Consider the following 26,584-nt stretch of genomic DNA (forward strand, 5'->3'; position numbering starts at 1 on the left):
AATTCCGTGCCGATAGGTTGCTCAGTGGTCGGGTTTTAGAGCTGATCAGTTGCACATGGGCGACCGTTTCAGCCGGGTTTGACTAGCTCGAGCTAGTACACAAATAATGAGTTTACTTTTGTCACGCCTTGCCGGCTTCAAAGTTTAGACCCTTTCTGGGCTTGCTTAGCAATCCTTACATTTTTTTAGTAAAACTCATCAGTCCAACCGACCGTAGGCGACCTAACCCTGTTAGTTATGCATTGCGTTCGCCCTGCGTCGGCTTCTGGGACGGGTGTTTTTGTGTCTGCGGCTCAGGAAGGCATAGTAAGCGAGGCTGGCATGAACGGCACTGGGCAGCGGAATCAGAAAATGTGACGGCCTTGTCAACCGACTCAAATAAAAGAAAAGCAACTCTGTTTATGTCCGTAACGCCTTTTTTAGACGCATTCTGCATGCCTCTTTATGTTGGCGATCTTGGTGGGCGTGCCTCCAGATTCTCCATATTTTTTTCAACGACGTCTGGCTCTGATTAAATTTGGGTGGGTCTTGGTCTGGGTGTCTTTTGGACATTTTAATAAAAAACAAACCTATCTATCTACAAACTTAATTCAATCGTCCTAATTTGGGACGCTCACACGATCCTTTTTTCCTCTTCGTCCAAAACAAGGTCCTTCCAGGTTTTATGTTGGGTAGTGCAGTATGTTGCCGCCATACGCAGGGCATGCAACCACTCGTCTTTGAGCTCTGCAGTGTCTGCATAGAAGCTGAGCTCTTCGCCATCCTTGAATGTGACAAAAAAGGTACGGTCCTCGTAAATACACCACAGGTCGTCACTTGGCGGCACCTCGGCCGCGTCTAGAATTGAGCGTGCATTCTCCATGCGGATAAACGAACGGACTTTCTTTGTATCTTCGTGGTGCCCAACAAGCTCGTTTCGGCGCAATGTAAACCACCTGCGACGCCAAAGTGTGCAGTCGCCTCCATTTTGCGTGAGGTAGCCCTCAAACTTGAGACTTCGGTTGTGTCGCGCGGTTTCCAGCTCCTTTACACACGCCTGCATGCTGCTCGGGAGAGTCTCGCTGTTGAATAATTTAGGCACGTACATGAGTGTGACTTGCAGGTCGCACATCTGCTTGGGGTCTTCTCCTTGCCATTCGTTGTATAGAGGTAACGAGTAGCTTTGAGGACGTCCATAAATATCAGCCTCGTAGTGAGATTCAAAAAGATAGCCGCGAGCAACCTCGCCTTTGGGACCAGTGACGCCTTTCCATAAGTTGCTTCGGCGTTTGTACGATTCCATAGCTATATCGTGTTCTCGCTCATCCTTCAAGTAGGACTGTTGATCAATCACCGGTGGAAGCTTATCCACGGACAATCGCTTATTCTTCTTGGGTGACAAGAGCCCCCTTAAGCCGCTACTTTTCTTTGGGCTCGGAGGTGGAGTCTCAACCTTCTGTGGTTCAGGTTTAAGCTCGCGCCGGGGTCGGAGCGGTGCCTCTAAAGCGTCCATGAACACCGACATAGTAACCACCAACTCAAGGTCCATTCCAACAAGTAGTTCGAACTCTTGGCCGATTTTCGCAGAAATGCTTCCGCTAAACCCGGGGGCAGTGAGGGGGACAGGCGGTGTTGTTACTGTTTGCATACCGTTATCCAAGGTCAAAGTAAACCTTGGGTTGCGGCCGCCGTCAAACGGCAAATCCCTCAAATTATTGAGTTTATTGATTTGCAAGAAAAGCCGGCCTCGGTCATTGCAATCGACAGGATCCGCCTCTGACAGATTCGGGGTGGTCACAGGTTCGGCTTCTTCGGTACTTTCAACCACTGGTCGTTCGGAGCTGATGATGGGATCTTTGCGTTTCAGCTGAGGAACAACAGGCTCTTCTTTCAACTCTGGGATAAACATCTCCTCGTCTGTCTCCAAGGGTTCAGTTGTGACTTCGCCCTGGTGGGTTTCAACAGGTGTATTAGGTTCAACGGTTGATTCCCTGGAAGCGACCCATGGTGATACATCTTTTTCATCCTCCTCGTCATCCTCTTCTTCGTCGTCACTAGGAAGCCATTGAGAGTTCGGGGAGAAGTTGATCAATTTGAGCATGCTTGCAGGCAAAGCCTCGTCCACATCATCAGCATCCTGCAAGTTGTCAAGGCCGTCTACTGCCAACTTTCGGCGAACAGAACGAAGCCGCTGGATCAAATCAGGCGTCTGGGAAGGACCCAGGGTGACACCTTTGGCCTTTGAAGAAATTGTGTTCTTGCGCGAAAGAGCGATGTGGCTAAGTTCGTTGGCGAGTGACATGCCCAAATCACTGTTGAGCTCAAGCTTCGGGGTGGGGATGTCTAGGTCACTAATTGCCAATTCAGGCTCTGGAGGAGCGGTTGAAGACGCTTCAAAAACCGGGTTCTTCTTGATCACTAACGGCGAGATAGACTGGGATTTGTCCACATCTTCACCCACTATAACAGCTCGCTCAGGGCTCCTCTGGGGACTTGTATCCATCTGTGGTTTGAAAACAGAGACTTGTTGCCGCAGGGCGTTCTCGTCAATAACAAGGTCCCCGCCATCAAGCCCTCGTATATTCAGAGGGTTTGTACGAATAACCAGCGCACTATCTTCACTGTCTGTGCGATCGTGCATACAAAAAATTCAGGATAGGTCGTGATGGCAAAAGCAATCGCGCCTGTGTAAAATTATAATGACACTTGGTCCCGCAGATGCAAAGTTATTGTTTGGATTATTCCCAATCGAGTAATACCCATGCATATCGAGCACAGGTACACTTACAGGTGTCTGCTAGCAGGAGATGATAGGTATCCATGGTAAAACATTGCAAAAATATCAAAAAAGAAAGCACTGCTGGAATCGTATTATTCGCGCATTCCTGTTGTATTCCCAGCCACCCAGACTTCGCCAGCCACCTTCCCAAGACACTGGAGGTAAAACTGCAGGTCACAGCTGCTTATGCATAAACAAAACTGTGAAGCAATAGGTCGGTGCACAAACCATCTTATACTGTAGTTGGACTTCGGTAATCATTATGGACACAAATTTGCCTGAGCCAACAGAGGTCGGCACCCTGATTGTAGTTGTCATGAAGGCCAAGAATCTTCACAACAAACGGGCTCTTTCCAAGCAGAATCCGTTCTGTTCGGTGCGAGTAGCCACCTCTGCTCATAAAACGAAAACCATTGACAGAGGTGGCCAGTGTCCGTCGTGGGATCAGGAAATGAGATTCAATATTTTTGAAGGATCAGAGTTCGAGTGTTTAAAGCTGTCTGTTTTCGACCAAAACCGCTCCACCGCAGACATCGTTGGCGATGCTGTGATCCCATTGAAGCCAGCCTTCGAGGCCAGAGTCAGAGACGGCTATGATGCTTGGCATCCAATCTATTTTAACAAGCGATATACGGGCGAGGTTTATTTGGAGATGACGTTTTATTCCAAGAACCGGCGCAGAAGTTCTCCGTCAAGGCGGAGTTCCACCGCTTCGGCATCTTCTCTATCGAGTATACCATCACCGAACTCGTCTTTTTCTTCCGGAAGACGACAGCTACCTCAGATTCCTCAACCGCAAGGAGCAAACGTATCTTTGACTCATTCTCGCAGCAGCAGTAGCACCCGAAGTGTGTCCCCTTCCCGTACCCCGCGTCCACTACCCCAAGTTCCCGGTGCTCCAAGGTCGTCACTATACAAACAGAGTTTCGACAGTGTACCCAATTTGCATCAATTCACTAGCTCCGACCCTGAGCACGTTAGCCCATGGGGTGATGCCAGTCTGATTTCCAGCGCAAGCTTCCACCAAGATCTTCACACCATGATGAACTTGTCCAACAATTCGGCACCCTGCCTTACCCAGAGTCGAAAATCAGACGTCCTTTCGCCAATTGATCAGGAAGACATTTCACGCCAGATCAACGACGGGTTTGGTGAATCTATGTTCGAACGCATTCGGCCCTGATTGGCCTTCATTAACTATATCATATATATCTCCGCATCACATCTTAATATGCAGCTTCTCCATCGTCGTCGTCGCCCATTCCATCGCCATCACCATCATCAAAGTACTTTTCAGCATTATAGTCGTCATCTTCAAACTCTTCGAACTCGTCTTCCAGCTCTTCGGGTGCGCTTTCGTCATCCTCGTTTCCTTCGCCGTTCTCATCATCCTTTGGTTTCTGTTCTTCGTCTTGCATTAACCGTATATCACTCAGCTCCAGACCAGTCTTCTTGGCCTGCCCGTTGGACTTTCTAGTCGCGTCGAGGCCAATGAATTCCTTGAGTTCCGTGGGAAGCCAGTAGGGCGCTTGATATTGCTCGGATGTGATGCCAACAGTCCTGAATTTGGTGTATCGATCCGTGAACCGCTTCACGGTTGAGCGAACTTTTCTGTCGTCTTCACGAAAAGTCACCCCCTTGTGTGGTGTGTTTCCTGTGAAGTACGGGCCGTCACGCAAGGACTTGCGAGCAGCCATTATTGCTACCGCAGACTCACTCATCGGGCTATGATAAATATTCACAGTCAGCTCTAGATACTTTTTTTTTTTGAAAGATTCCGATGACAAATCGAACTATCTGAGTCGCCGGATCAACTCTAGGTTCAGCCAAATAAAACAAAAGTAACTATGCAAAGAAATTAAGTACAGATTTGAGTGGCCGATCAGCCAATCAGATCCGAAACATCTTCATCGCTATCAAAATCGTTCAGGATCTTGTCGATCTTCGCGGTCTTCTTCTGGCTGCCCCGTTTAAGAATATTAGACACCGAGGCCGTCTTGGCAGATGTAGTCTCTTGAGTGCTCTCAGATTCAGTCGTCTCAGTGGAAATACCGAGTCTCTCCTTCACACGCTGCTCCTTGTACATTCTAGCGAGTTCCTCCTCCCGGCGCGTCTTCTCCCGAAGCCGACCACGCTCACTGAGCTTGGAGAATACTTTCTCAAATACAGGCCGAAGAAGAACATACACACAGATAATGACCACGATACGTAGATACTCTTTCAGACCGTAGTCGCTGATATGATTGGGGAAACCGAACATTAAAGCGGGTGAAAGTTAGAAGCACCGATTGTGCTGACCGATTGCCCAACATCAAGAGCATTTCCTAGGTTAGACGGTGGTTGCACAACACGGAAATGGGAGAACACCAGAACCTGACAGAGTTGGAACTAGAAACACAGCTGCGTGGCCTGGGACTCAGTGAGGAAGACGTTCAGACGCTCATTGAGGAAGCGTTCCCAAAACCGGCCGTCCCCGTGTCGCAGATCAGCGAAAATGACGAAGAGGAAATGGCGTTTTTAATAAACTGTTTCCCGACCATCCCAAGGTCTACTTTGAAGGCAAAGTTGCTGGAAAACAAGCACGACCTGGACGTGACTACTGAAGTTTTACTGAATTACGAGCTTTTGAAAAACGAGTCAAGCCCGCAGTTTTTTGATAAACGGCTGAAAAAGCAGCACAAAACGCTTGTCAAGCGTGAAAAAAAGGGCAATATCAACCGCACCCAGGATCTTGAGCTGCTAGCGCTGGCACTGAACGTCTCACAAGCTGAGGCAGAAGAGTTGTACGACATTCACGATCAATCGGTCAGTAAAGTTCTCCAAAACTATTTCAAGTCATCTGCATGGGATATGCGAACAATCTCTACCCTAGTGACCGAACTTGACCGGCCCAGGCCTAGGGTCGAAACGTCCGATGCGAAGCGTGCTGCATCTGCTGCACCATCTCAACAACTGCTTGACAGTTTTGGCGACCAACCAATTACTAAGACCAGCGTCAGGCAGATGAAGGAGAACTATCTTCGGCGTATGGACACTCTTCTGGAACAGGCACACAACCATAGCCAACGCATTGGCACGAGGCATCTGGCCGCAGAGTACAGGCAGGAAGCGGCAGATTTGATGAAAAAGCTTAAAGAACTGCAGGTGCTCGAATTTCATGTTAAATCTTACAACCAGCAAGCATCGGCGATTGATTTTCACGGTATGACAGTGTCGGTTGCGCTAGCTCTATGCGAAGACAAAGTGGATCACTGGCTGGTCTGCTCGCGTGACCGAACTCTGGAGCTTGTGACTGGAGCAGGTCTTCATTCTTCCGATCGAGTGCCTCGCATCAAAAACGCAGTGAGAAGGTACCTCGATCAACGTAATCTCAACTACGAAGAATTACCTGGAAGCTTTGTTGTTCACCGCTAACGTATTTATTTCCTATGTAACCCGAAACGACTAATCTTTGTCATCCGATTTTATGATGTCTGAGGAGGAGCAGCCCCGGCGCTCGACACGAGCCAATAGGGGCCAAAACCGCTTTGCGAGATGGAATTTAGATACCGAAATACCCGCCAAGCCAATTAGGAAACGTAAAGCAGAGCCTGTGGATGGCGTATCCCAGACGCCCAAGCCTAAATCGAAGAAAGCCGACAAATCCTCTGGGGAGATCAAATGCCCGTGTGGACAAACTGAATACGACGAGTCTGACGATAAAATTATGGTCGAGTGTGAAAACTGTCTAACTTGGCAGCATGTAGTATGCATCTTTGGCGTGAATACCGAGACAGTGGTGCCCGAGCCCTATCTGTGCTCAGACTGCCAGCCTCAAGAGGAGAGAAAGGACCCAGTTGTGGCAGAGAATAAAATTGAAGACATTCATGATAAAGTTAGGCAGTCCGCCTGTATGGCTCTACAAAGGATCCTTACCCAAGAAGTTGTGCCCAAGGCAATTGCAAACGGGGTATTAGAGACAGACACTGACGTGAACGCCTTCTCAGAAACCATGGCTATCAAATTAGAGAGTGCTTTATACGAACACCATGCTAACAAACCAGTTGGAAAGTCTAAAAAGGCGGTTGATGTGGGAAACAAGTACCGTGATCATTTTCGATCTCTTCAATTCAACCTGAAAGGCAACAAGAATGAGGAATTGCAGATGCGTATCGCATCTGGTGAGCTAACTCCTGATGAGTGTGTGACTTTGACTGTTGAGCAGATGATGAATCCGGAGCTACGAAAGCTGGCTGAATCTGTCCGAAAAGAGGCTATCCGTGAAACCGTTCTCAAGGTCGAAGATGAAGACGCTCCACGAGTGAGAAAAACACACAAGGGCGAAGAGTTTGTAGGCGATGAGCCAGAATTGCCAGAGGCCCCTGCCAAGTCTGTGACGGCTCCTGTCAGCGAACAGCCTGCCGTCAAAGCTGCCACTGAAGCAAAATACGAACAGACAAACTTTGACATGACATTCTCGCCCCCCGAATATGGCTTCTCCGATGCTGAAGATGCCCAAGATGGCGATCAGGAAGAGTCCAATCAAACTGTACCCAGTATAATACCTGTATGGGATGGTAAAGTTATAATGTCGAGCATTGCCGAATTCCCGGCCACTGCCTTTCACCTTGGTGGTAAAGATTTTGATCCAGAGTTGTGGAGCTCAATCGTTAATGTTACGGAACCCCAGACTGTAAATGGACGGGTCGACAGATCAGTTGCATTCAAGTACCTTGAAGTCAGCGCTAAGAAGCGCACCATTGCCTCATTCGCAATAATATCTGACGAGGCAGCCCCGTGCCCAGAATTCAGAAAGTTGTACGAATACCACAAGTCAAGGGCCAAGGTCGGAGTACTACCCAACCGGTCAGCGATTGCCAAGGATGCTTACATGGTGCCGATCGATAAAACCGAGGAGATTCCGCACTTCTTGGTCCTGACAGAAGCACAAAAGACACAACTAAATAACTGGCTCGACAAATCCCCGGTGTTGTTGGGTGTGTTCGTCTTGCCGAATGCCAAAGCTCTAGCAGCCGCCCACCAGAGAGCTTGATGCTGAACAAATTGTAATTCTAATAGCGGAGTCGCGGCAATATTTTTTATTGATTATTTTTTGCGGTACACACTAACTCACCAACCTTGTACTAGGGAATGTAAAACGTACATCACAATCCATAGCAGACGCGGGGCAAAGCATCTCTCATCAAAAATGGCTCCAACATGCATCCGACATGCGTCAAGATAAGAACTTTTCACGCTGAAACAAAGGCCGCACGATTCAGATCAGCCGGACCAGCTCGAGAATTTACAATCTGATGTTCTCAGCTATTTACAGTACTTGCACGCAACGCCCAACCCCCCCAAATAGCCTCGGCCGCTGACAGATTAGGTTGATCGTGACGAGCTGCAGACCCTTGTCTACCCTCCCCCCCTCGATTGGAAACAAGCACTTCCAAAATCTCTGGCTGACACATTCCAAACTGCACGTGAAAGCCAATCTTCCACATACCCACAGGTTTTCTCTAGGGTTGGGGTAAACACGCAGGCAAGGAATCCTCACCCAGAGATTGGGAGTCAGGGCACTAAAATTGGCTTTGTAAGTCGATTAAGAGTGTAAAACGGCCCTGAATTCAAGAGACAAGTAGTGCTCTGCGTTCTGTGATATTGCATTTGCCAGCACTCTGAGGATCATTTATTTAAAGCTAGTTTGGGTCTACACGTTCAACAACAATTTCCTGTGCCTTTGTTCCCGTCCAGTGCCTCAAACTTTTTTTTTCTTCACACCATCTAGATTTCAGTTGAGCTCGCCGCAAATCTTGCTATTCGGCCTGTAACTTCTCCGAATCTACTGACAATTGGACTTATCTTTGTTAATTAGTCCAGTCGCGTTTTCACGCTGTTCTTCCCGGCAATTCTGAACAGTACTACAAAATGACCTCTGTGGGTTCTGCAATGGCGCAACCTATTGCAGGCATAAAGGGTGAAGATGCGATTTCCAACCCGGCTAATGGCAAAGTTGCTGAGCGATCTTCCATCGCCAGCTCCCACACTGCCCAACGGTTATCTCCCTCCGGCTCTCTAGACCAGGCTCAAGTCCCCGATGATAGAGCTCAGCGCCGGTCTTTGGATGATTCACGCTCGAGCCTGAAACAAACAAGATCACGCAGTAGTGCGCGCACATCTGCTTCTATGACGCTCCCCGACACTGTTCCGGCTGGTTGGACTAAAACCGGCCAGCGACGCAAGCAAGAACGAGACTCGCAATCAACAATCGATCCCCCACTTTCTCCTACCGGACCCAATACGGTAGAAGACCGTAATACGGGCTCTTTGGTGTCGTCTCTTAGCTCTGTATCTCTCCAAAGTGTCGGTGTCAGTAAGAGTGTCTTTGCTCTTCCACGTGGAACCATTGAAATGAACGAGATCGGCGAGGTCGGTGAAACAAGTGCTCTCAGTAACGAGAGCGCCCCCAATAGTGCGAATACAACAAACACATCTCATTCTACTCCCGTGGTTGTTAGCGACATGAGCCGCTTCGAGGACGCGGTGGAGGACACGAGTGGGGAGGCCATCAGCGGTGATAACAGTAGCAGCAGCAGCAGCAGTACGAGCAGCTCCAACGATAATGACAGTACAGGTGATGGACCACGGCCTCCTACCACTGCTGTTAGTTTAACATCACCCCGTCAAACCCCGAGACAGGCAAGTGCTGGAAGCGCTACCCAGCCTGAGGTGGCAACACCTCGAAGTGCGGCTGCTATTTTGGCAGAGAAAACTGGTCTTCGTCGTGGGTCTTCATCCTCCTCTTTGAACTCAGCCCCGTTAGCGCTTTCGTCTCCGCCGCCTCCCCTGCCGGCCACAACGGCTGCCCGACAAGTGGAAATGCCCAAATCGCCTCCCCCTGCGGCGCCGGTCGTCGCATCAATTGCCACTCCTAAAACTCCGCATGTCTCAAGCCCTCGCCGGGCGACGACTCCTAGCAGCCTACGCAATAAGTTATCCAACTTTGTGAGCTCTTTCCGAACAGAGCGAAAAAGCGTTCGTGAGCGCAACATCTCGGAACCCTATAACCTCAAGCATGTGACACATGTTGGCTACGATGCTGATACCGACCAGTTTGTTGGTATTCCTCCTGAATGGCAAAAGCTGCTGAGTGACTCCGGGCTGACGTCGAAAGATGTGCAAAAGAATCCTCAAGGGATCGTGGATGTAATGAATTTCTATGCCCGGGAACAGATTGATGGTGACAACCACTTCTTCTCCAAGTTTGGGTTCCGCAAGGATACTAGCAATTCATCTAGATCAAGCGGACTTGCATCGCCTTTCATGTCTCAAGATGAGATCTCTTCCCCTGATATGTCAATTTCAAGTAACTCCGCGTCACTTTCAGGCATGTTTGTGCCATCCCGTGCAGCACCCAAACCTCCTTCAGGTGATAAACCTAAACGCACACTTTCACTTCGACAGCATGCAGCACCAGCCGCTCCCAATCTATCTACTGCCACACTAAGTCCACGAGTTCTTCCGAAGGGTCCCCCTCCACCCCGGCCACCTCCTGCTCCGCCGTTGGGGGTTCCAACTTTGACATCCGACTATATCGATAAAGTCTCAAAACAGTTCCCTGATGGCAAAGTGGTGTCACAACGGTTGCGTACACCAAAATTGCATCAAGCTGGTGGTCGGTCGTCACCTACATTGCCGAGCCGTATGGTGCATGCAATTGCCAACTCACCTGGTGCTGTTGATTCTTCAAGGACCGTCACCACCGCTGCACCAGCCCCTCCTGCTATGTCGCCAGAGGGCCATCACGTGCTTTCACCTCGACATCGCCCCACGGGCTCCAACGGCTCGTCACCGGCTATTTTGCAGGCAACTACGGCTACTGCCCCTGCTACCAAGCCTCTGGCAACTGTTATTGTTGAAAGTAAGTCTGCTACGACTGCTACACCTAACCCCAGCACCGAGGTGCCTGATAAGGAGAAAGAACTCCAGGCCCTGGAGCAGACGTTAGCTGCGCAACGTCGTGATCCCAACGAGACGCCTGAAGCTGCACAAAAGCGACGGGATGCTCGGCTTGCTCGAGATCGGGAAGCGATTTCTCGTCTTGAATTGATGTGCACACCAGCCAATCCAACTAAGCTCTTCCGCAATCTGCATAAAATTGGCCAGGGAGCGTCCGGCGGTGTCTATACTGCTGAGAGTATTTTGGAGCATCGTCAGGTTGCGATTAAACAGATGAAGCTGGAAAAGCAGCCCAAAAAGGATCTTATTGTGAATGAGATTATTGTCATGCGCCAAAGCAAGCACCGCAATATTGTCAATTTCATTGACTCTTACATTCATCAGGGAGACCTTTGGGTGATCATGGAGTACATGGAGGGTGGTTCATTGACAGATGTCGTGACGTACAACATGATGACGGAGGCGCAGATTGGCGCGGTATGCCGTGAAACCCTTGCTGGGTTGGCACACCTCCATGCCAATAACGTTATTCACCGTGATATCAAAAGCGATAACGTCCTCCTGTCCATGGCCGGAAACATCAAGCTGACAGACTTTGGCTACTGTGCACAACTGAATGAAATACAAAATCGCCGTAACACCATGGTAGGCACGCCGTACTGGATGGCTCCAGAGGTCGTGACCCGCAAAGAGTACGGGCCAAAGATCGATGTTTGGTCGCTGGGGATCATGGTCATTGAAATGATTGAGGGCGAGCCGCCGTACCTGAATGAGCCGCCTATCAAAGCCCTGTACATGATCATCTCAAACGGCACGCCCAAGATTAAAGATCCGACCTGTCTTTCAGCTCAGTTCCGCGACTTTATCGATTGCGCCTTGCGAGTGGATGTCGATCAGCGCTGGTCCGCCGACGAATTACTCAAGCACCCGTTCCTGCAGCACGCCGATAACGTCTCATCGCTGGCGCCCCTCGTTCGGGCTGCCCGCACCGCTAAATCTACAGAGCATTAAATTTTGTTGTTACGTATTTTCCGTCTAGTGAATTTCCCAAACGTCGAGTGAAAAATTTGTCATCGTGATGTTTGGAGCGCTTCGCAGGTTCGGCGTGGGCTCGGTGGCTTTGCGCCGCTATTCGACGGAGGTTACGCTTGAAGAAGAGCGGGCGATGAGCCAGCTCCGGGAGATCTTGCGTACTCGCTCGTTCACTGCTGAGAAGGTAGACATGTCACCGGAGCTGCGGGAGAAGGTGGCCCGTGAGTTTGATTCGTTTATTTCCGAGTTTGCGCTTGATCACGAGTTCACAGACGAGCTAAATGAGTATTTTGAGCGTACCTTGAACAACACAACCAGTCTGCATGAGGTTGTGACTGCTCGTCCGGCCACTAAGATGGAGCACGGAAACATGCGTGGATTCGCTGCCATGCCCAAGCTCAAGCGCTCGCAGTTTGAAGAGCCCTATACCAGCCAAGAGCTGTTTTTACGCCGTCTTTTCCATGCCAGCAGTGTTGCTGGTTCTGGTGCGGTTGTGACAGATGCCTATCGCCCGCACGAAGACGTTTTTGCCCCGGCATCAATCAAGGACACTTCTGTGGCCACGTTGTTGGCTGCCGGTGCTCATTTAGGCCACATTACCTCCCGCGTTAGAGCAAACTGCTTGCCGTTTATTTATGGTGAGCGCGACGGTATTCATATCATTGATTTGGATCAGACTCTGACCTTCCTTAGAAGGGCAGCAGCTGTCGTCGAAGGGGTTGCTCAGCAGGGCGGAATTATCCTTTTTGTTGGTACTCGTGATGGTCAGGAGCGTTCGGTCGAGGTTGCTGCCAACCGTGCTGGTGGCTACTACGTCCACACTCGGTGGGCCCCGGGCACATTGACCAACGCTACAAACATGTCCAACACTTGGGAACGTCTTGAGGTGGATATGGGTGATCGTCCTACAAGCCGGACTTTAGGCACTCATCTCAAGAGCACCATTGTCAAACCGGATCTTGTGGTTGTGTTGAACCCGGTTGAGAACCGGCCGATGTTGAACGAGTGTTTGACTGCCCGAGTTCCTACTATTGGTCTTGTTGATACAGACAGTGAGCCCTCACTTCTTACTTATCCTATTCCTGCTAACGACGATTCGTTGCGTGCCTGCGACCTTGTGCTTGGTGTTCTCTCCAACGCAGCTAAGCGGGGCCGGCAGACACGTCTGGCTGATTTTGGTAAATTCAAACAAGCCGAGGAGTTGGCCAAGTCGGGTGAAGGCTTCAACGCATAAGTTTTAATATTCTGCACATAGTTATTTGAGTTATAAGTAAAGACTTGCTTTTTGGCACCTGTTCGTTTGTCTTTTTCGTCAGTATTTACACACGAGCTTTCTTTTTTTTTTCTTTTTTTTGCTCTTGCGTATTAGTTGACACTCTACTCCTTCTCCTCCTCTTCCTCTTCTTCGTCGTCTTCTCCTTCACTTCGTACATCCTCCTGTTCATTGTGGACGACGTAGCGATAGGCAATGCGAATGATGAGTACGAACCAGTACAGATTCACCAGCTGTAGGGCCGTGAGAAGAGCGAAAGTAATGTACTGAGAGATCCAGCATTTGTACTGCTGAGTGACCCAGTTAAGCTCAAAGGGCCCGACCGTGCGGAACTCGGTGAGAATCGACCACAGCACGACCAAATTGACGTAGTGACGGAGGTACGCCCAAACCACCACGAATAAGAAGAAGAAAGGTGGAGTCAGCGGGGAGTCCAGATAGTTCATCACCTTGGAAGTGGCTAGGAAGAAGTCAGACACGTCCATGGTGATGTAAATGACCAGGCCCATGTAGGTGAAGTGGAAGCGATATGACAAAATAATAAGAGCCACGGTGACAACATGGTGGAAAACTAGCTCTTTGAAATCCTTACGACGGGCTTCGAGCGCCAGAACAAGTACCAGAGCCTGCTGAGCCCAAAACGCGCCTTGCAACAGGTAGAAGGCCTTGAACCAGGCGTCCAGCTCACGGTGGGGGAAACTTTCGTAAAAGCCAGTGGTGCGGAAGAACCACAGATTCGCGTAATCAGCCTTGTACATGATGTAGATACCAACCGGCCCGGAAATACCATAGTAGAGGATGGAATACGACTGTTCAACAAAGCGGTTGATCTTATGGCGAGTGGTGAAACCACACGACCGGGCAATTGGTTTGAGAATCACTTGCATGATGAACTCCCTGGCGAATGTGAACCAAAGCACATGAAAAGCCACAAACAGTAAATCACGTTTGCCTTTACCGTAGATGACAGGATCTGACGTGCCCAGGACACGGTACGACAAACGAACGCATCCTTGGAGCCAGTGCGTGGGATCATTGGCAGCAAACATAAAGTAGTACGCGTATATAGCGACTAGAACAGCCAACGGGATCTCCCACGAGATGTTGTTGGCCTTTTTGACGTAGCGCTCCTTCTTGGCCTGCGCCTTGACCGCGGCTTTTCGGGTCACTGCGCCTTCCGGTTTATCCACGGCTTCGAAACGCTTGCGCAGATAGTCATCGACCCCGGCGCTAGTGCTGAAAGAGGATCCTTGGGTGTCTCCAACGTCAATATGGCCAAAGCTTGAGCCTCGTCGACGGGTGGTCATTGTAGTGCAGGTTTCAGGGTTGTGGGGAAGTAAAAAAACGGTTAGGGGAAAAAGCCTGCCGAAATTTAGTCAACAGCCCGAGGACAGGTCGCCTGGGGACGAAGAATGTAGTGCAAAAATATGTGGGGCGCACCGAATTGTGTTCCCAGCTGTACCGACCGGGTTTCATTTACTTTTCGCTATCCCCCACTGGCAAGCAACTGCCCCTCTAAACATGGCATCTGCCTGACATCTGCTTGGCGCATCCGTAAGCAAAGCCTCTCTCCCTTCCAATGGTCGAACACAAATCGCTTGTTGCAGCAATCGAGAACGCTACGGACAAGAACCAATTAACAGAGGATTGGGCACGTATTGCTACGGTGTGCGAAATTGTCAGCAAAAACCCGTCTGAAAATGGGCGGCAAGCCGTGGACATTCTCATCAACCAGCTGGTTGATTCCCCTAATGGCAACGTCCAACGCTACACCCTCACACTTTTGAACGCAATTATACAAGATTCGGGGCTAAGCATCATGTACCATCGCCCGGAGTTTACGTGGGGTGAGCTCCGAAAGCTCGGCGTCTCGCCACGCACCCATGCGACGGTTCGGGAACGCCTCCTGGACATTCTAGAAGATTGGAAGCGTTTAGACACAGACACTTCATTTAAAGAAGGCCCCGATTACACGCTGAAGGCGATTCTGCAAGCTCATCCTGGATTGCGGGCGCAAAAGACCAGCTCAAGTATGAAATCAACTCAGTCAGCTCCGGCGGCCGACGAGGAGGACGAAGATCTCAAGCGGGCCCTTGCTCTGTCGCTTGAAGAATCACAAAGACATACTAGCATGGCCCAAAACGCTTCCCAAAGCCAAGGAGTTCAGCGAATCAGTCACGTAAAGGCGCTGTACGATTTAAACGCAACCGGGCCCGGCGAGCTGTCATTCCGGTCCGGCGATATTATTGAAGTTTTGGACGATAAAATGCACAAGGACTGGTGGAAAGGTCGTCTCCATAACAGCGAGGGCATTTTCCCCACAAACTACGTAGAGCCTTGCTCTGCTCCAGCACCCGTCGCACCGGTCCAAATCGCTGATGAAGATTACATTTTTGCCCAGTCTCGTAACGTTGAAAAGTTATTGAGCATTTTTGCAACCGCCAGCCGGTACCCTGACATGAACGTGATCAACAACCCTGATGTACAAAGGATGTATAATGAGCTTATGGCCATGCACCCTCGTATCACTCAGTTGATTGCCGAGTACCAGGCCAAGAAGGCGGATTTGATGATTGTGAATGACCAAATTAGTGCTGTGCGACAAAAGTATCAGGAGATGGCTGAACAAGGGGAGCAAGCAGCAATTGCGGACCACGCCGAGACCCAGCGTCAGGCGGAGGCCCAGCGGTTAGCTGAGATGCAAAAGCAGTACGAGGAACGACAAAACGAGGCAGCACGAATCCATCAGCAGCTGGAAGCCGAGTACAGGGCTAGACAGCAGGCCCCTGAAACCCTCAGTTTGCCATACAATGTCAATGGACACATGACGCACCCCCTGGCTGCCCAGTTCCCTCCCGGGCAGCCGCAATATGGTTACCAGTCTCCTCCCATTGCCGCCCAAGCTTCACCGAGTATCCAGCAACGTCTGCCCGGCTACCCCCAAGTACCCAGCGCTCCACCTCAGGCACCGTACGCTACTCCCACCGTCCCCGCGGTGTTGAGCCCCATGCCGCCGGTTCCATCTGCCCCCCCTGCATCCTCTCCTCTTCCTTCTGTACCACCAGTCCCATCTGTACCACCAGCACAATCTGCCTACCCATATCAGAGCTATCAAGCTTATCCTCAATAATGTCTAAGGTATTTAATTTATATAGCATCGATCTCCCATCACCGCACCGTCCCAACCTTACTCATGGAACAGAGGAACGACGATCGGCTGCACGATCTGGCCGGCAAGCTGGCGTCCATTCGGCAAGTCACGAATGACATCTACACACAGGCATCAGACCACAGTATAATTGACAGCGCCACGGAAACGTTTGGCAGCATGCTTGGCTCTGTGCGCAGCTCAGGGGCCCGGCTGGTCAGAGCAGCCCGGGCTGGCCACCCTGTTATCAAAACCGTCGGCATGGCGCTGGCCATCATCTTGTTGATATATATGCTCTTTAACTACTTTTCGTAGTTCTATTTAATCACGGTTCTCCAAGTCACGACCTAGTCGATACGTAGCCGCTTGGCCCCAGTCCATGTACGAGCGAGTCACCGGCAGCTGGCGTCGCAGGGCCTTGAACTCGTGCTCGTTGATATTAACAAGCGCCCGGTTCAGCGCTACCTCGTACTCGGACTCGGCTTTGGCGATCTCTTTGATGGCGTCTAGCAAATCACCACCCGAAACATCTACTGGAGTAGTGGACTTTAGGCGCACATTACCGTCCTCGAAATAGTGCACATCCACCTTGATAGATCCTTTGACGCTGCCGTGCTGGCCAATCTCATAACTGGCAATCCAGGCTCCGTTAAAGTAGTTCTGGGGGCTCAGTTTCCGCCCAGTGATCAGCGCGGCAAACCCATTGTCGGTATCAAACACCTTGCCAACAGTGGTATCGGCCTCGTAGTGATCGGTAATGTACGAATCAAGCATTTTCTGCAATTTCGAGGCGTCGGCACTGGGTGGTTCGTGCTCTCCGGTTTCGCTAACCTTGCCTGTCTGTTTGTCGACCGTGAACTCGACTCCGTCGCTAAAGAACTTGTCCTCCGCAATGTGGTTATACTTGGATACAATGGTATATTTACCATTCAATTGCACTGGCCGAAGTATATCCATACTGTGTGAAGTAACCGCTGCGCTGACGTCGTTCAACACCGCGTTGCTGCCATTCGTGTACACCTCAATGTCTTCGTTAGCATACGTTGCTGGTTATCAAATTGCGTACTTACCCTTCTTGATCGCCTCAAGCTCGCCCGGCGGCGCATCTTTCACAAATTCAGCGATTCTTGCTACCATATTAAAACGCCGGTCAGAGAGGTTCGCTGACTTAAGCCAAGCGCGATGGAATATGGTGTTTTGGCCAACCAGCCGGTGGTCATTGACTCGGGATCCGGTAGTGTCAAAGCCGGAATAGCGGGTGAAGAGCTGCCAAAGGCTGATTTTGCGTCTTTGGTTGGTCGCCCGAAGCACCAACGAGCGATGGCCGGTGGATTAGAAGGTGAAACCTTTGTTGGCCAGATAGCCCAAAAGAATAGAGGCCTTTTCCGCTTAAGATATCCGATGGAGCATGGAATAGTTACGAATTGGGACGACATGGAGCTGGTCTGGCACCACCTGTATCAGAACGAGCTCAAGATCGTTAGTGAAGACCATCCCGTTCTCCTCACTGAGCCACCGCTGAATCCGCGTCAAAACCGCGATACAATGGCACAAATAATGTTCGAGACCTTTAATGTGCCGGCGCTTTACGTGTCGGTGCAAGCCGTGCTTGCCTTGTACGCCTCTGGTAAAACAACTGGTCTGGTGTTGGATTGTGGCGACGGTGTGTGCCATGCGGTGCCTGTTTTCCAAGGATTCAGTCTATCAAACGCTATTCAAAGAACTGATACGGCTGGCCGTGACGTTACAGAGTATATGCAATTATTACTTCGCAAGCAGGGGGTCAAGCTCTCTACTTCTGCAGAAAAAGAGATTGTTAGGGAGATCAAAGAGAAATATGGCTATCTTGCACTCGACTTGATCAAAGAAGAAAACACGCTGAAATTGGCTGCGGAACAGACAAAGTTCAAGCTTCCAGATGGTCAGCAGATAACCTTGGGTGTAGAGCAGGTCCGCGCCCCAGAACTGCTGTTTAAACCATCAATGATTGGCAGTGAGGACAACGGCTGCCACCAATTAGTCGGAGACGCGATCTCGAGGGTGGATCGTGACCTGCGAGCTGAGCTTTACCAGACAATCATTCTCAGCGGTGGTGCAACATTGACCCGCGGGTTCGGAGATAGACTGTTACATGAACTCAAACAAATCGCCCCCAAGAACACCAAGCTGAAGATTTACGCCCCTCCAAACCGCCGCCACTCGACTTGGGTTGGTGGCTCGATTTTAGCCGGCCTGTCGACATTCACCAAAATGTGGGTCACTGCCGAACAGTGGCAAGAAAACCCAGAACTAATACATCATAGGGGTATTTTATAAATAAATATACGTACGTATGCTACGGATCCGAATGGATGATGGCTTTAGCCTTGAGCTTTTGCTGGGGCGGAAGGGGCAGCGATTCGACCATTGACTCGGTGAGGATCTGTTTTAGATAGAACTGTGTATCTGCACCGCCGTCTGCCTCTCCGCCATCCCCGCCATTATCCTCGTCCGTGTCGCTATCCACAGTATCATCTGGCCCAACATAAAGCGAAGGGACGGGTGGTAAGGAACTATCCTCCCACCATTGCGAGTTCGGAATCACCTGGGGGTCTTTATCCGGTGTTGAGTGCTCCTTTTGTTGTGCAAAATCTAAATCATGAGGAAGCTCGAGATCATCAGAGGCCTGGCCGGCGGTGTGCCACTCGATGTGGGAAGGCTGGGACGCCGGCATGGCAGTTGCGATGTGGAACAAAGTCACCGGCTCCAGATCGTCGACGCACGTGTATTTCATCCGTTTTATTGGTGTATAAACCGGGCTTGACGAGGGAATTCGCGACATTGCACGCCACAGTCAACAGGTTTACGCGACACCAGATTATTAAGAAAATCTAAAAAAACGGTCTACTTTGACTATAATTCAAACCCTTGGCCGGCCACGAAATCGTCCTCGTCTCTGCGGAGGTCCTCTTCATCTTCTTCCTCCATGCGCATCAGCTCGTCTTCCTTGTCGAGTTCATCGGCCTGGAACTTGTTCTTAATCCCGCTAGTATAGTAACTCTCACTCATCTTGATATCCTTGTCGTCGTATAAATCAATACCCTCGCCAACGCCCATGCGGGGGCGGAAAGAGGTACCGTACTTTCCGCGGTAGTGGTCGTCTAGAGTGTCGTCCACGAAGGTGAATCCCTTGAAGCGGGCCTGGATGCCCGGTGACAGTGGGGTCATGCTCATACCGTGGCGGTTCATGAGACTTACCGACGCCTGGGTGAATTCGGGGTCAAAGTTGGACGTGTCTTCCTCGCCCGAAACATGGGGTTTGAATGGTGGCACAATGTGCTTGCGGCCCAATGCTCGCCAATCGATATCGGCAAAAAACGGATGGTCCATTAGCTCGCGAGCACCGTTGTTGGCACCTAAGCGATGTCGCGGGTTACGGTTCAGCAGCCCCTTGACAAAGTCCCGACCCTCAGCCGAGAGGGCGTCTTTAGGGAATCGCACCTTGCCGAAGGCAATGTTCTTGTACATTTGCTGATTGTCCTCAGCGTAAAAAGGTGACCAACCACAGCACATTTCGAAAATTAAAACACCCAGCGACCAAAAGTCAACCATCTTGGTGTACCCCTTATCGTCCAAAAGAACCTCCGGAGCCAGGTACTCAGTTGTACCACAGAATGTATTGGTAGTGCCATTATACATGTTGGCCTTGGAGAGACCAAAATCGCACAAGGCCACATGGCCAGCCGAGTCTAAGAGAATGTTTTCCGGCTTGAGATCCCGGTAGACAATATCCTTGTCATGCAAATGCTCAAGAGCAATAATTAACTCGGCAATGTAAAACTTTGCTCGCTGCTCTGGGAAACGACCTTCTCGCTGAAGATGCCAGAATAGCTCACCTCCAGACATGTAGTCGGTAACCAAATAGAGGTCACTGGCAGTTTGGAAAGAGAATTTGAGGCCCACCAGGAAAGATGAGTTGGCACTGGAAGTGCGAACAAGGATATCCCTCTCACCAATTGTATGATCGATCTCCTTCTTCTGTACGATCGTACGCTTCGACAACACTTTCATTGCGTAGACACGACGAGTATCCTTCTTACGCACTTGGTAGACCTGGCCAAAAGTACCCTTGCCGATTAGCCGCAAAATCTCAAAGTCAGATGGCCCATAATGCTTGCCCGAGACTCTCTCAAAGAAAACAGAGACTCTGACTTGACCAGAAACGCGCTCGCCCTCCATGCGAGGTTGCAAGTCGTACCATTGATCACTGGCCCGTGATTGGGAGAAGTCGGGCTTGATGCGGCACATGCCCAGGAATTTGTCGTAATTGTTGGCGTCGTAAATTGTAACTTCCAGATCACTTTCAAAAGAGGTAAGATCGAACTTGGCTTCCTCCGTCCAGGTGGGATTGGCTCCACCCTTATTAACTCCACTGTTCGCCTTGCTCAACATGAGGTTGGACGACTGATGGCGACCCGAGTTGGGAATAGCAATTCCCGAGGGAACTTCCAGATTCGGGTTGGCACTCCGGGAGATGTGCTCTGAGTTCGAATAGGTGCAAACAACATAGGGGTTGCTGTTTTCATTTACTGTGGCAAGGTCGCGAGCCTCAATTATGCGCACACTCAGCTTGCCCTTGGTTTGCTGGACCTCAATAGGAATCGAGATGTCACTTTGCGTGGTTTCCTGACCCGCAGCAGGCGGTTGCGCTCCCGCGGCATCGTCCATCTCAACGTCACCCGCGGCTGGAGCCGGCTGGGCAGGAGCATCGGGAAATGGCGAATTCGCATTGGCGCTCGCCGTCGACAGAACAGTGGTGGCTGGCTGCGAGGGCGGAATTACTGCGTCCTTTTTGAATTCAGGTGCCTTAGCAGCCCCAAACCCCCAAAATGTTCGTGCCATGGTTTTAGTTTGCGTTTTTGCGGCAGATCCAATAGCGTGAAAGGCGTAATGTACTGCGCTGATTTGTTTATTGCTGCGCTAATTTAGGTGAGAATTATTCTCTCAGTTCTCAATCGTTCTTACCCGCGACAGCACCACGCCTCTAGTTCTCCAAAAAGTCAGCTTTCGTGTCGGCTAACTTTGGGGGGGGTGGGATATTGGGAGGGAAACCAACGTTCTGGGTTTGCCTAATCTATGACCTGCAGCAGAGATTTTCTTGTACATGGCCAAGATAGCATTGGATTTGCAACGGCAGGCAAACCAATGCGCTATATATTAAAGTAAAGAATTTAGCAGTATGACTAGTTGTTTGAGTTATTATCTGCCTGTTTTCCCTAACCAACCTTAAACTAGACCATATCTCCCTCGTGGGCGGTTTCTAAGTAGGCCTGCATTCAATGTTAGGGTTCGGGGAGCTTTGAGAGTCCAGGCGCACGGGCTGATCCTATTTGGGCGCAATAATACTGAGGAGGCGTGCTACAAATCTGAACCACTCCGCGCGTCTCATCAATTTAGGGAGACGCCCATCCGAAATGATCTTCTCGTCGTCGTTTGTCGGGCCTAGTTTCTCCGCCGTTCTGACGAATCGGCGGCAGTTTGTTCTACATATATTTACCAATATATCATCCAAAACGCTTTGAACCGTCCGCCGTTTCCAATCTTATGTTGCTGCTGTTTTTGGTCAAGATAACACTATATCCCCCGACGGTCGTCGTCCAACAGACTAAGCAGCTTAATGTTAGTATGGCCCCTATTAGCCCTGGCTGATGTGTCGGCTGCTTGGTCGCCCTTGCAACAAGATCTCTTTAACGAGGATGGGCTCAAATATCTCAAACAGCACGTCAGAGATGCTTTCTTCCATGCGTGGAGCAGCTACACTAGTTTCGGTCTCCCTGCAGACGAGGTGCGGCCATGGACATGCGACCCCCTGGGCCCTGATCCAGACATCACCCATGTTGAAAAAAACGATGTTCTCGGTAACTACTCTGTCACATTGGTAGATAGTGTGGATATGCTTGCAATTGTTGGAGAAGACGACCTTTTCCGAAACGCCGTCTCATACATTGACGAAAACGTTTCGTTCGATACCCCGTCAGTTGTCCAGGTTTTTGAAACAAATATCAGAGGAATAGGTGGGCTTTTATCAGCGCACCTCCTGGCATCGACGCCTAGTCTAGGCCATGCTATCCCAGGATACGACGGCCATCTTTTGGAAAAGGCCTATGATCTAGGACTGCGACTTTTACCGGCATTCACCACCAGCACTGGAATTCCCTGGCCAAGAGTGCACTTGCAAGATGGTGTGGTTAAGATTGGTGGGAGGTACATCAGTGAAACCTGTAGTGCCGGAGCAGGAAGTCTTTTGCTTGAGTTCACCATGCTTTCTCGATTGACTGGCGATGAACGGTTCGAAAAGCTAGCCAAGCAGGCATTCCATGCTATTTGGAGCCGCAGAAGTAGAATCGGGCTAGTTGGTATGCATATCGATTCAGTAACCGGTCGCTGGATCGACAGCTATACTGGCATTGGAGCGTCGGTGGACTCAATTTATGAGTATGCTTTAAAGCAGTACGTACTGTTTGGAGACGAAGAGTTTGGACTGATCTGGAACCAGATGCTTGCTGCCCTGGACAAGTATAGCTCTGTGGGCTGGCTTTATCAATTGATTGACTTCCGAACCGGAGCGTTGTACGCCAACTGGATTGATGCGCTTGCCGCATTTTGGCCAGGCCTACTGGTATTGGCCGGTAAGGTCACAGAAGCGTTGCCAGTGTACTTCACTTACTTTAAATTGTGGAACACCTATGCTTCAATTCCCGAAAGATGGTCGCCAGTGTGGGATCAAGAAAATGCCGTAGATCTGCAATGGTACCTTTTGAGACCTGAGTTCATTGAATCGAGCTACTTTCTATATCGAGCTACTCGAGATCCGTTTTTCCTACATGTTGGCGAAGTTGTGCTGAACGACTTGAACGAACATAACTTTGCAACCTGTGGGTACGCTGGGTTCCAAGATGTTCGAACAGGAGAGGTGAACAATCGCATGGAATCATTTTTCCTCTCTGAAACTACAAAATATTTATTTCTTCTCTTCGACAAGGACCATCCCTTGAACAAAGATGAAAACGTAGTGTTTACTACGGAAGCGCATCCATTCTGGTACACTCCAGACGTCATGCAGCATGCGAATGCCACCAACTTTGCCCGGGTGCTTGCAAAAGTGGAGTCCACGAACAAAACTGTGATCCCAATAAAGCGGGGTAAGAAGCGGGGTCAGTTCAGAGAGCACTGGCGGAGGCTCTTGGACCGTGCAGATCAAGATCCGGTGTCTTACCCGGTGCCGGAAGATAGCGAAAGCTGTGCAGTAGTGCCCCGCAGCGATATGGGATCTGTGGTTGCATCATGGAACTTATTCTACTTGTGCGATTCAATGGTAGAGTTTAAGCAGCCATTGTGGCTCAACAGGTCAGAGGATTTGGAGTTTGTCAATGGCTTCTACGAAAAATATGTATCCAACCACGCCGTATGCAAAGCGATAGTTTAATGATCTAGGGTAATGTGAGCACCAGCTCGAGGTGCATTGAGTCGTGGGGGCACGGAAACCACCGACACGTCGCCGGAAATGACTTTGATCCAGTCAATGTCCAGGCGATAAGGCCCGTACTGGCCGTCGATAAGGCCAATGCCTACGCTGCGCACATGTTCGGTGTCGAGTTGCTGCTGTTCTTGAATAACACCACCATTGGTTAAAATAAAGCTGGAAAAGGGCACAGTGACGGTCTCCCACTGGCCGGGGGTCTTGAGAAATAGACGATGCTGGTAAAGGTCGGTAGGATAGGGCGTCTCGGCCTGAATATTTATAAAGTAGCGACGGAAGTCACCCCGTACACGCAATGCAAGCTGGTTGAACATCGACCAGTCGTGGAACTCTGGACCAGCCAGGCCCATGAAGCCGGCTTCAGGGTCCCTAGTGCGAAACATTGCGTAGCCCAAGCGAATTAGGTCGGGGCGTCCTTCTGGCAGATCGAGGTTGAGATTGCCCTCGAATCGACCAAACGTTGGTGGGTCTCCGGGTGAGGCAGGGGTCCTCGCTGCCTCGGGATCTACTCGGGATTCTCCGTCAACCACAGAGAGGTTCACAGACGAAAACCCGCCCAAGTCTTTGTCCGAACGCACTAGTAGGTTGTTCAAACTATTTGTCCTGTTTCGAAAATTCACAACAAGCTTCTGGGTGAGCTGTGGCGGCGGTTTAAGAAATTTGGCAAACATCCTTTGATCCTTGGTGGGTGCTGACCAAAGTACCCAAATTTATATGTGTGTATGACCGATAAGGTGGCTACAGGGGTTGCACGTGCTGATCTGATCGTTGGGGGCGAAGGAAAGGCGGGAACAGGGGATCGGGACGCTGTGGCCAATGCATTGTGGTATATAGAGTTATATGCTCAATTGTGTTATATCTCAGTGACCGGGTTGTTGTCGAACCGCACGCTGCGAGATCGCTCTCTGGCCTGCACGGGCGACTGATCAGGCACTTGCACTGGCTTAGTGGCGTCCTTCTTACACCGCGGGCAGTGGCAAATGAATCCCCAGTTAATTCGTAGTTTATAGCGTCGATCATCGTAGGAGCTTTCCGGATCAACGTAGGTAACGGTCACCTCTTGGCCTGCGGAGATGTCCGACAGCGCCTTGACCCGGATGCCCTCCGCCATGCTGATGGTCTCGACCTCTGCATTGGGTTGGCAGCTGTGGTTCAGGTGCGAGTGGATAGCAAAGATACAGTTGTGGACATTGTTGATGTTGACCATGCCAATGCCCTCCTGGAACTCGTCATAGCTCAGTCTGTAAACAGACTTTACTGCTTTGTACAATAATTTATAGCCCTCCTTCCACATGGTCTCGTGCTGCTCGAACTCCAGCGTGCCTTCGTCCGACACGGCCTTCTGACGCACATCCTGTCGCACTTTGGCCATTGAATCAATTAGCGGAATAAAGCTCTTTTTCGCGTCTTTGCGGGCCTTGCGCAAAACAACAAGACCGTAAAGATACCCGGCCCGCCAGTTGTTGTCCATGCAGAACTTTTCAAACTCAATCCACTGCAGGTAATTGAGACGGTTTCGCACAGAGTTGTGGTACATGTCTTCGTGCAGCACATCGCGCTTTTGGCAGCCCGTGGAGCACCAGTTGCCAGTGCACTTTTTGCAGGGAATGCCCCCCGTGGCTGCAACCAGCTGGCCGTCTATTTGACGCAGGGCCTTTGCACAATATGAACAAGCGCTTCCGGTCCGCCGGATACGCAGAAACTCGACTTTGGGCGCGAGAACCAGCGGCTCCTCCGCCCACAGCACATCCCCGGCTTTGAAATTCTTGGTCGCATACAGGGCCTTGCCCCGGGTCTTGGTCACAGAAACCTTGATGCCCTTGGGCAGCATTGTCTCCAGCTCAGGCGACACAGTGCTCACCGTCTTGCTCACATAGGTGTACAGCTGTGGGTTAGGCTCGAGATTGAATTCCTTCAGCGATGCCTTTAGGCGCTTCTCGGATAGCCCCCAGCTGGGATTCTGCTGCTTGAGAAGCGCCAGCAGCTTGGCATACGACAGGTGCTCGGTCGACTTGTCGTCTTTCCATATATTCACTACCGTCTGGACGATTTCTCGAGTCGCGGGGCTGTAGAACGACGACCCTTTCCGCAGCAAGGGTGGTGGTGCTCCAACTGCATTCTGCTCTGGTATAGTTGATGTGATCATGCGGTGCGGTGCGGAAAATGAGCGATTTACTAGGTTGCACGACTGTTGGAAAAACTCCTGCAATCTGGGGCCCCGATTCCCCGCCTGCTCTTATATAAGCGACATATAAGCCGGGGCGACACTGGGACGCAGCAAAGCTGGCGTTTGGGCTGCTGACAAATACTCTTCTCACGATATAGAATGGTGATTCGGCCGCTAGCGGGCATTGCCACTGTTGCAGCAGGCGCTGCTGGATTTTTTGCGGGCTCAGTGTACACTGGACAGGTAAAGTTTGGTGTGTCGGGGTCTCCGGCCGCCGTGTCGCAGTATATCGACCGGCTGGGTCTCGTTCAGGAGCTGGCCAAGGACCCGCGCTACAAATTGCACAAGCCCTGGGACGTCGACCGCACGATTATGACCAAGAACGTCATGCAGATCGAGGGCGGGATCGCGGACCCGCTGGTGTTTGTTGACAAACTCAACCGCGGGCACACAATTGCCGTCACCCACTGCGGAAGTCGCACCTGCGGGTTCCCCTATCTCGTGCATGGGGGGCTGCTCGGCCTGCTTCTGGAAGACTCTCTTACCGAAGCGGCTGCGTCAATGGGTAAAACGGGCATCAAGAATATGCGTCTGTCCTATAAGCACCCGACCCTGGTCAACCAGGCGGTCATTATCGAAACGTTCAGGACGGAGAATGACAAGTTGGCGGGCACAATTGTCAATCTCAAGGGCAAAACACTCGTCAAAGCAGTCTCGGATCTCAAATAGTCATACTTGTTTTTTAT

General features: G+C 50.6%; 19 protein-coding genes across 19 annotated transcripts; 10 read left to right on the plus strand and 9 right to left on the minus strand.

Moving 5' to 3' along the window:
• Positions 1-613: 613 nt before the first annotated feature.
• On the minus strand, positions 614-2,620 carry B9G98_03335 (Bud site selection protein BUD4; the record flags this gene model as incomplete). Its single annotated transcript, XM_024809892.1, has 1 exon — positions 614-2,620. The coding sequence occupies one exon, from the start codon at positions 2,618-2,620 to the stop codon at positions 614-616; it is 2,007 nt and encodes a 668-aa protein (XP_024665660.1).
• A 400-nt stretch (positions 2,621-3,020) lies between these two features.
• B9G98_03336 (Ingression protein fic1) lies at positions 3,021-3,941 on the plus strand (the record flags this gene model as incomplete). Its single annotated transcript, XM_024809893.1, has 1 exon — positions 3,021-3,941. The coding sequence occupies one exon, from the start codon at positions 3,021-3,023 to the stop codon at positions 3,939-3,941; it is 921 nt and encodes a 306-aa protein (XP_024665661.1).
• Positions 3,942-3,984: 43 nt separating this feature from the next.
• Positions 3,985-4,479, minus strand: B9G98_03337 (hypothetical protein; the record flags this gene model as incomplete). Its single annotated transcript, XM_024809894.1, has 1 exon — positions 3,985-4,479. One exon carries the CDS (start codon positions 4,477-4,479, stop codon positions 3,985-3,987), a length of 495 nt encoding a protein of 164 aa, XP_024665662.1.
• A 161-nt stretch (positions 4,480-4,640) lies between these two features.
• B9G98_03338 (hypothetical protein) lies at positions 4,641-5,018 on the minus strand (the record flags this gene model as incomplete). The annotated part of the gene is made up of 1 exon (XM_024809895.1): positions 4,641-5,018. One exon carries the CDS (start codon positions 5,016-5,018, stop codon positions 4,641-4,643), a length of 378 nt encoding a protein of 125 aa, XP_024665663.1.
• A 95-nt stretch (positions 5,019-5,113) lies between these two features.
• B9G98_03339 (hypothetical protein) lies at positions 5,114-6,172 on the plus strand (the record flags this gene model as incomplete). Its single annotated transcript, XM_024809896.1, has 1 exon — positions 5,114-6,172. One exon carries the CDS (start codon positions 5,114-5,116, stop codon positions 6,170-6,172), a length of 1,059 nt encoding a protein of 352 aa, XP_024665664.1.
• A 55-nt stretch (positions 6,173-6,227) lies between these two features.
• Positions 6,228-7,790, plus strand: B9G98_03340 (Transcription factor BYE1; the record flags this gene model as incomplete). Its single annotated transcript, XM_024809897.1, has 1 exon — positions 6,228-7,790. One exon carries the CDS (start codon positions 6,228-6,230, stop codon positions 7,788-7,790), a length of 1,563 nt encoding a protein of 520 aa, XP_024665665.1.
• Positions 7,791-8,668: 878 nt separating this feature from the next.
• B9G98_03341 (Serine/threonine-protein kinase STE20) lies at positions 8,669-11,710 on the plus strand (the record flags this gene model as incomplete). The annotated part of the gene is made up of 1 exon (XM_024809898.1): positions 8,669-11,710. One exon carries the CDS (start codon positions 8,669-8,671, stop codon positions 11,708-11,710), a length of 3,042 nt encoding a protein of 1,013 aa, XP_024665666.1.
• Positions 11,711-11,777: 67 nt separating this feature from the next.
• Positions 11,778-12,965, plus strand: B9G98_03342 (37S ribosomal protein MRP4, mitochondrial; the record flags this gene model as incomplete). Its single annotated transcript, XM_024809899.1, has 1 exon — positions 11,778-12,965. The coding sequence occupies one exon, from the start codon at positions 11,778-11,780 to the stop codon at positions 12,963-12,965; it is 1,188 nt and encodes a 395-aa protein (XP_024665667.1).
• Positions 12,966-13,108: 143 nt separating this feature from the next.
• B9G98_03343 (Sphingosine N-acyltransferase LAG1) lies at positions 13,109-14,311 on the minus strand (the record flags this gene model as incomplete). Its single annotated transcript, XM_024809900.1, has 1 exon — positions 13,109-14,311. The coding sequence occupies one exon, from the start codon at positions 14,309-14,311 to the stop codon at positions 13,109-13,111; it is 1,203 nt and encodes a 400-aa protein (XP_024665668.1).
• Positions 14,312-14,583: 272 nt separating this feature from the next.
• B9G98_03344 (Class E vacuolar protein-sorting machinery protein HSE1) lies at positions 14,584-16,134 on the plus strand (the record flags this gene model as incomplete). The annotated part of the gene is made up of 1 exon (XM_024809901.1): positions 14,584-16,134. One exon carries the CDS (start codon positions 14,584-14,586, stop codon positions 16,132-16,134), a length of 1,551 nt encoding a protein of 516 aa, XP_024665669.1.
• A 63-nt stretch (positions 16,135-16,197) lies between these two features.
• B9G98_03345 (Protein transport protein SFT1) lies at positions 16,198-16,467 on the plus strand (the record flags this gene model as incomplete). The annotated part of the gene is made up of 1 exon (XM_024809902.1): positions 16,198-16,467. The coding sequence occupies one exon, from the start codon at positions 16,198-16,200 to the stop codon at positions 16,465-16,467; it is 270 nt and encodes an 89-aa protein (XP_024665670.1).
• Positions 16,468-16,473: 6 nt separating this feature from the next.
• Positions 16,474-17,289, minus strand: B9G98_03346 (F-actin-capping protein subunit alpha; the record flags this gene model as incomplete). The annotated part of the gene is made up of 2 exons (XM_024809903.1): positions 16,474-17,180; positions 17,223-17,289. 2 exons carry the CDS (start codon positions 17,287-17,289, stop codon positions 16,474-16,476), a joined length of 774 nt encoding a protein of 257 aa, XP_024665671.1.
• Positions 17,290-17,334: 45 nt separating this feature from the next.
• On the plus strand, positions 17,335-18,468 carry B9G98_03347 (Actin-2; the record flags this gene model as incomplete). The annotated part of the gene is made up of 1 exon (XM_024809904.1): positions 17,335-18,468. One exon carries the CDS (start codon positions 17,335-17,337, stop codon positions 18,466-18,468), a length of 1,134 nt encoding a protein of 377 aa, XP_024665672.1.
• A 19-nt stretch (positions 18,469-18,487) lies between these two features.
• B9G98_03348 (hypothetical protein) lies at positions 18,488-18,925 on the minus strand (the record flags this gene model as incomplete). Its single annotated transcript, XM_024809905.1, has 1 exon — positions 18,488-18,925. The coding sequence occupies one exon, from the start codon at positions 18,923-18,925 to the stop codon at positions 18,488-18,490; it is 438 nt and encodes a 145-aa protein (XP_024665673.1).
• A 119-nt stretch (positions 18,926-19,044) lies between these two features.
• On the minus strand, positions 19,045-21,033 carry B9G98_03349 (hypothetical protein; the record flags this gene model as incomplete). The annotated part of the gene is made up of 2 exons (XM_024809906.1): positions 19,045-19,292; positions 20,349-21,033. 2 exons carry the CDS (start codon positions 21,031-21,033, stop codon positions 19,045-19,047), a joined length of 933 nt encoding a protein of 310 aa, XP_024665674.1.
• Positions 21,034-21,808: 775 nt separating this feature from the next.
• B9G98_03350 (ER degradation-enhancing alpha-mannosidase-like protein 1) lies at positions 21,809-23,617 on the plus strand (the record flags this gene model as incomplete). The annotated part of the gene is made up of 1 exon (XM_024809907.1): positions 21,809-23,617. One exon carries the CDS (start codon positions 21,809-21,811, stop codon positions 23,615-23,617), a length of 1,809 nt encoding a protein of 602 aa, XP_024665675.1.
• Positions 23,618-23,621: 4 nt separating this feature from the next.
• Positions 23,622-24,342, minus strand: B9G98_03351 (Complex I intermediate-associated protein 30, mitochondrial; the record flags this gene model as incomplete). The annotated part of the gene is made up of 2 exons (XM_024809908.1): positions 23,622-23,642; positions 23,680-24,342. The coding sequence occupies 2 exons, from the start codon at positions 24,340-24,342 to the stop codon at positions 23,622-23,624; spliced, it is 684 nt and encodes a 227-aa protein (XP_024665676.1).
• A 182-nt stretch (positions 24,343-24,524) lies between these two features.
• On the minus strand, positions 24,525-25,817 carry B9G98_03352 (putative protein lysine methyltransferase SET5; the record flags this gene model as incomplete). The annotated part of the gene is made up of 1 exon (XM_024809909.1): positions 24,525-25,817. One exon carries the CDS (start codon positions 25,815-25,817, stop codon positions 24,525-24,527), a length of 1,293 nt encoding a protein of 430 aa, XP_024665677.1.
• A 180-nt stretch (positions 25,818-25,997) lies between these two features.
• Positions 25,998-26,567, plus strand: B9G98_03353 (putative mitochondrial membrane protein FMP10; the record flags this gene model as incomplete). The annotated part of the gene is made up of 1 exon (XM_024809910.1): positions 25,998-26,567. The coding sequence occupies one exon, from the start codon at positions 25,998-26,000 to the stop codon at positions 26,565-26,567; it is 570 nt and encodes a 189-aa protein (XP_024665678.1).
• Between the last annotated feature and the right edge of the window lie 17 nt (positions 26,568-26,584).

This window comes from Wickerhamiella sorbophila, assembly GCF_002251995.1.
Source record: "Wickerhamiella sorbophila strain DS02 chromosome Unknown contig2, whole genome shotgun sequence".
NCBI lineage: Eukaryota > Fungi > Ascomycota > Dipodascomycetes > Dipodascales > Trichomonascaceae > Wickerhamiella > Wickerhamiella sorbophila.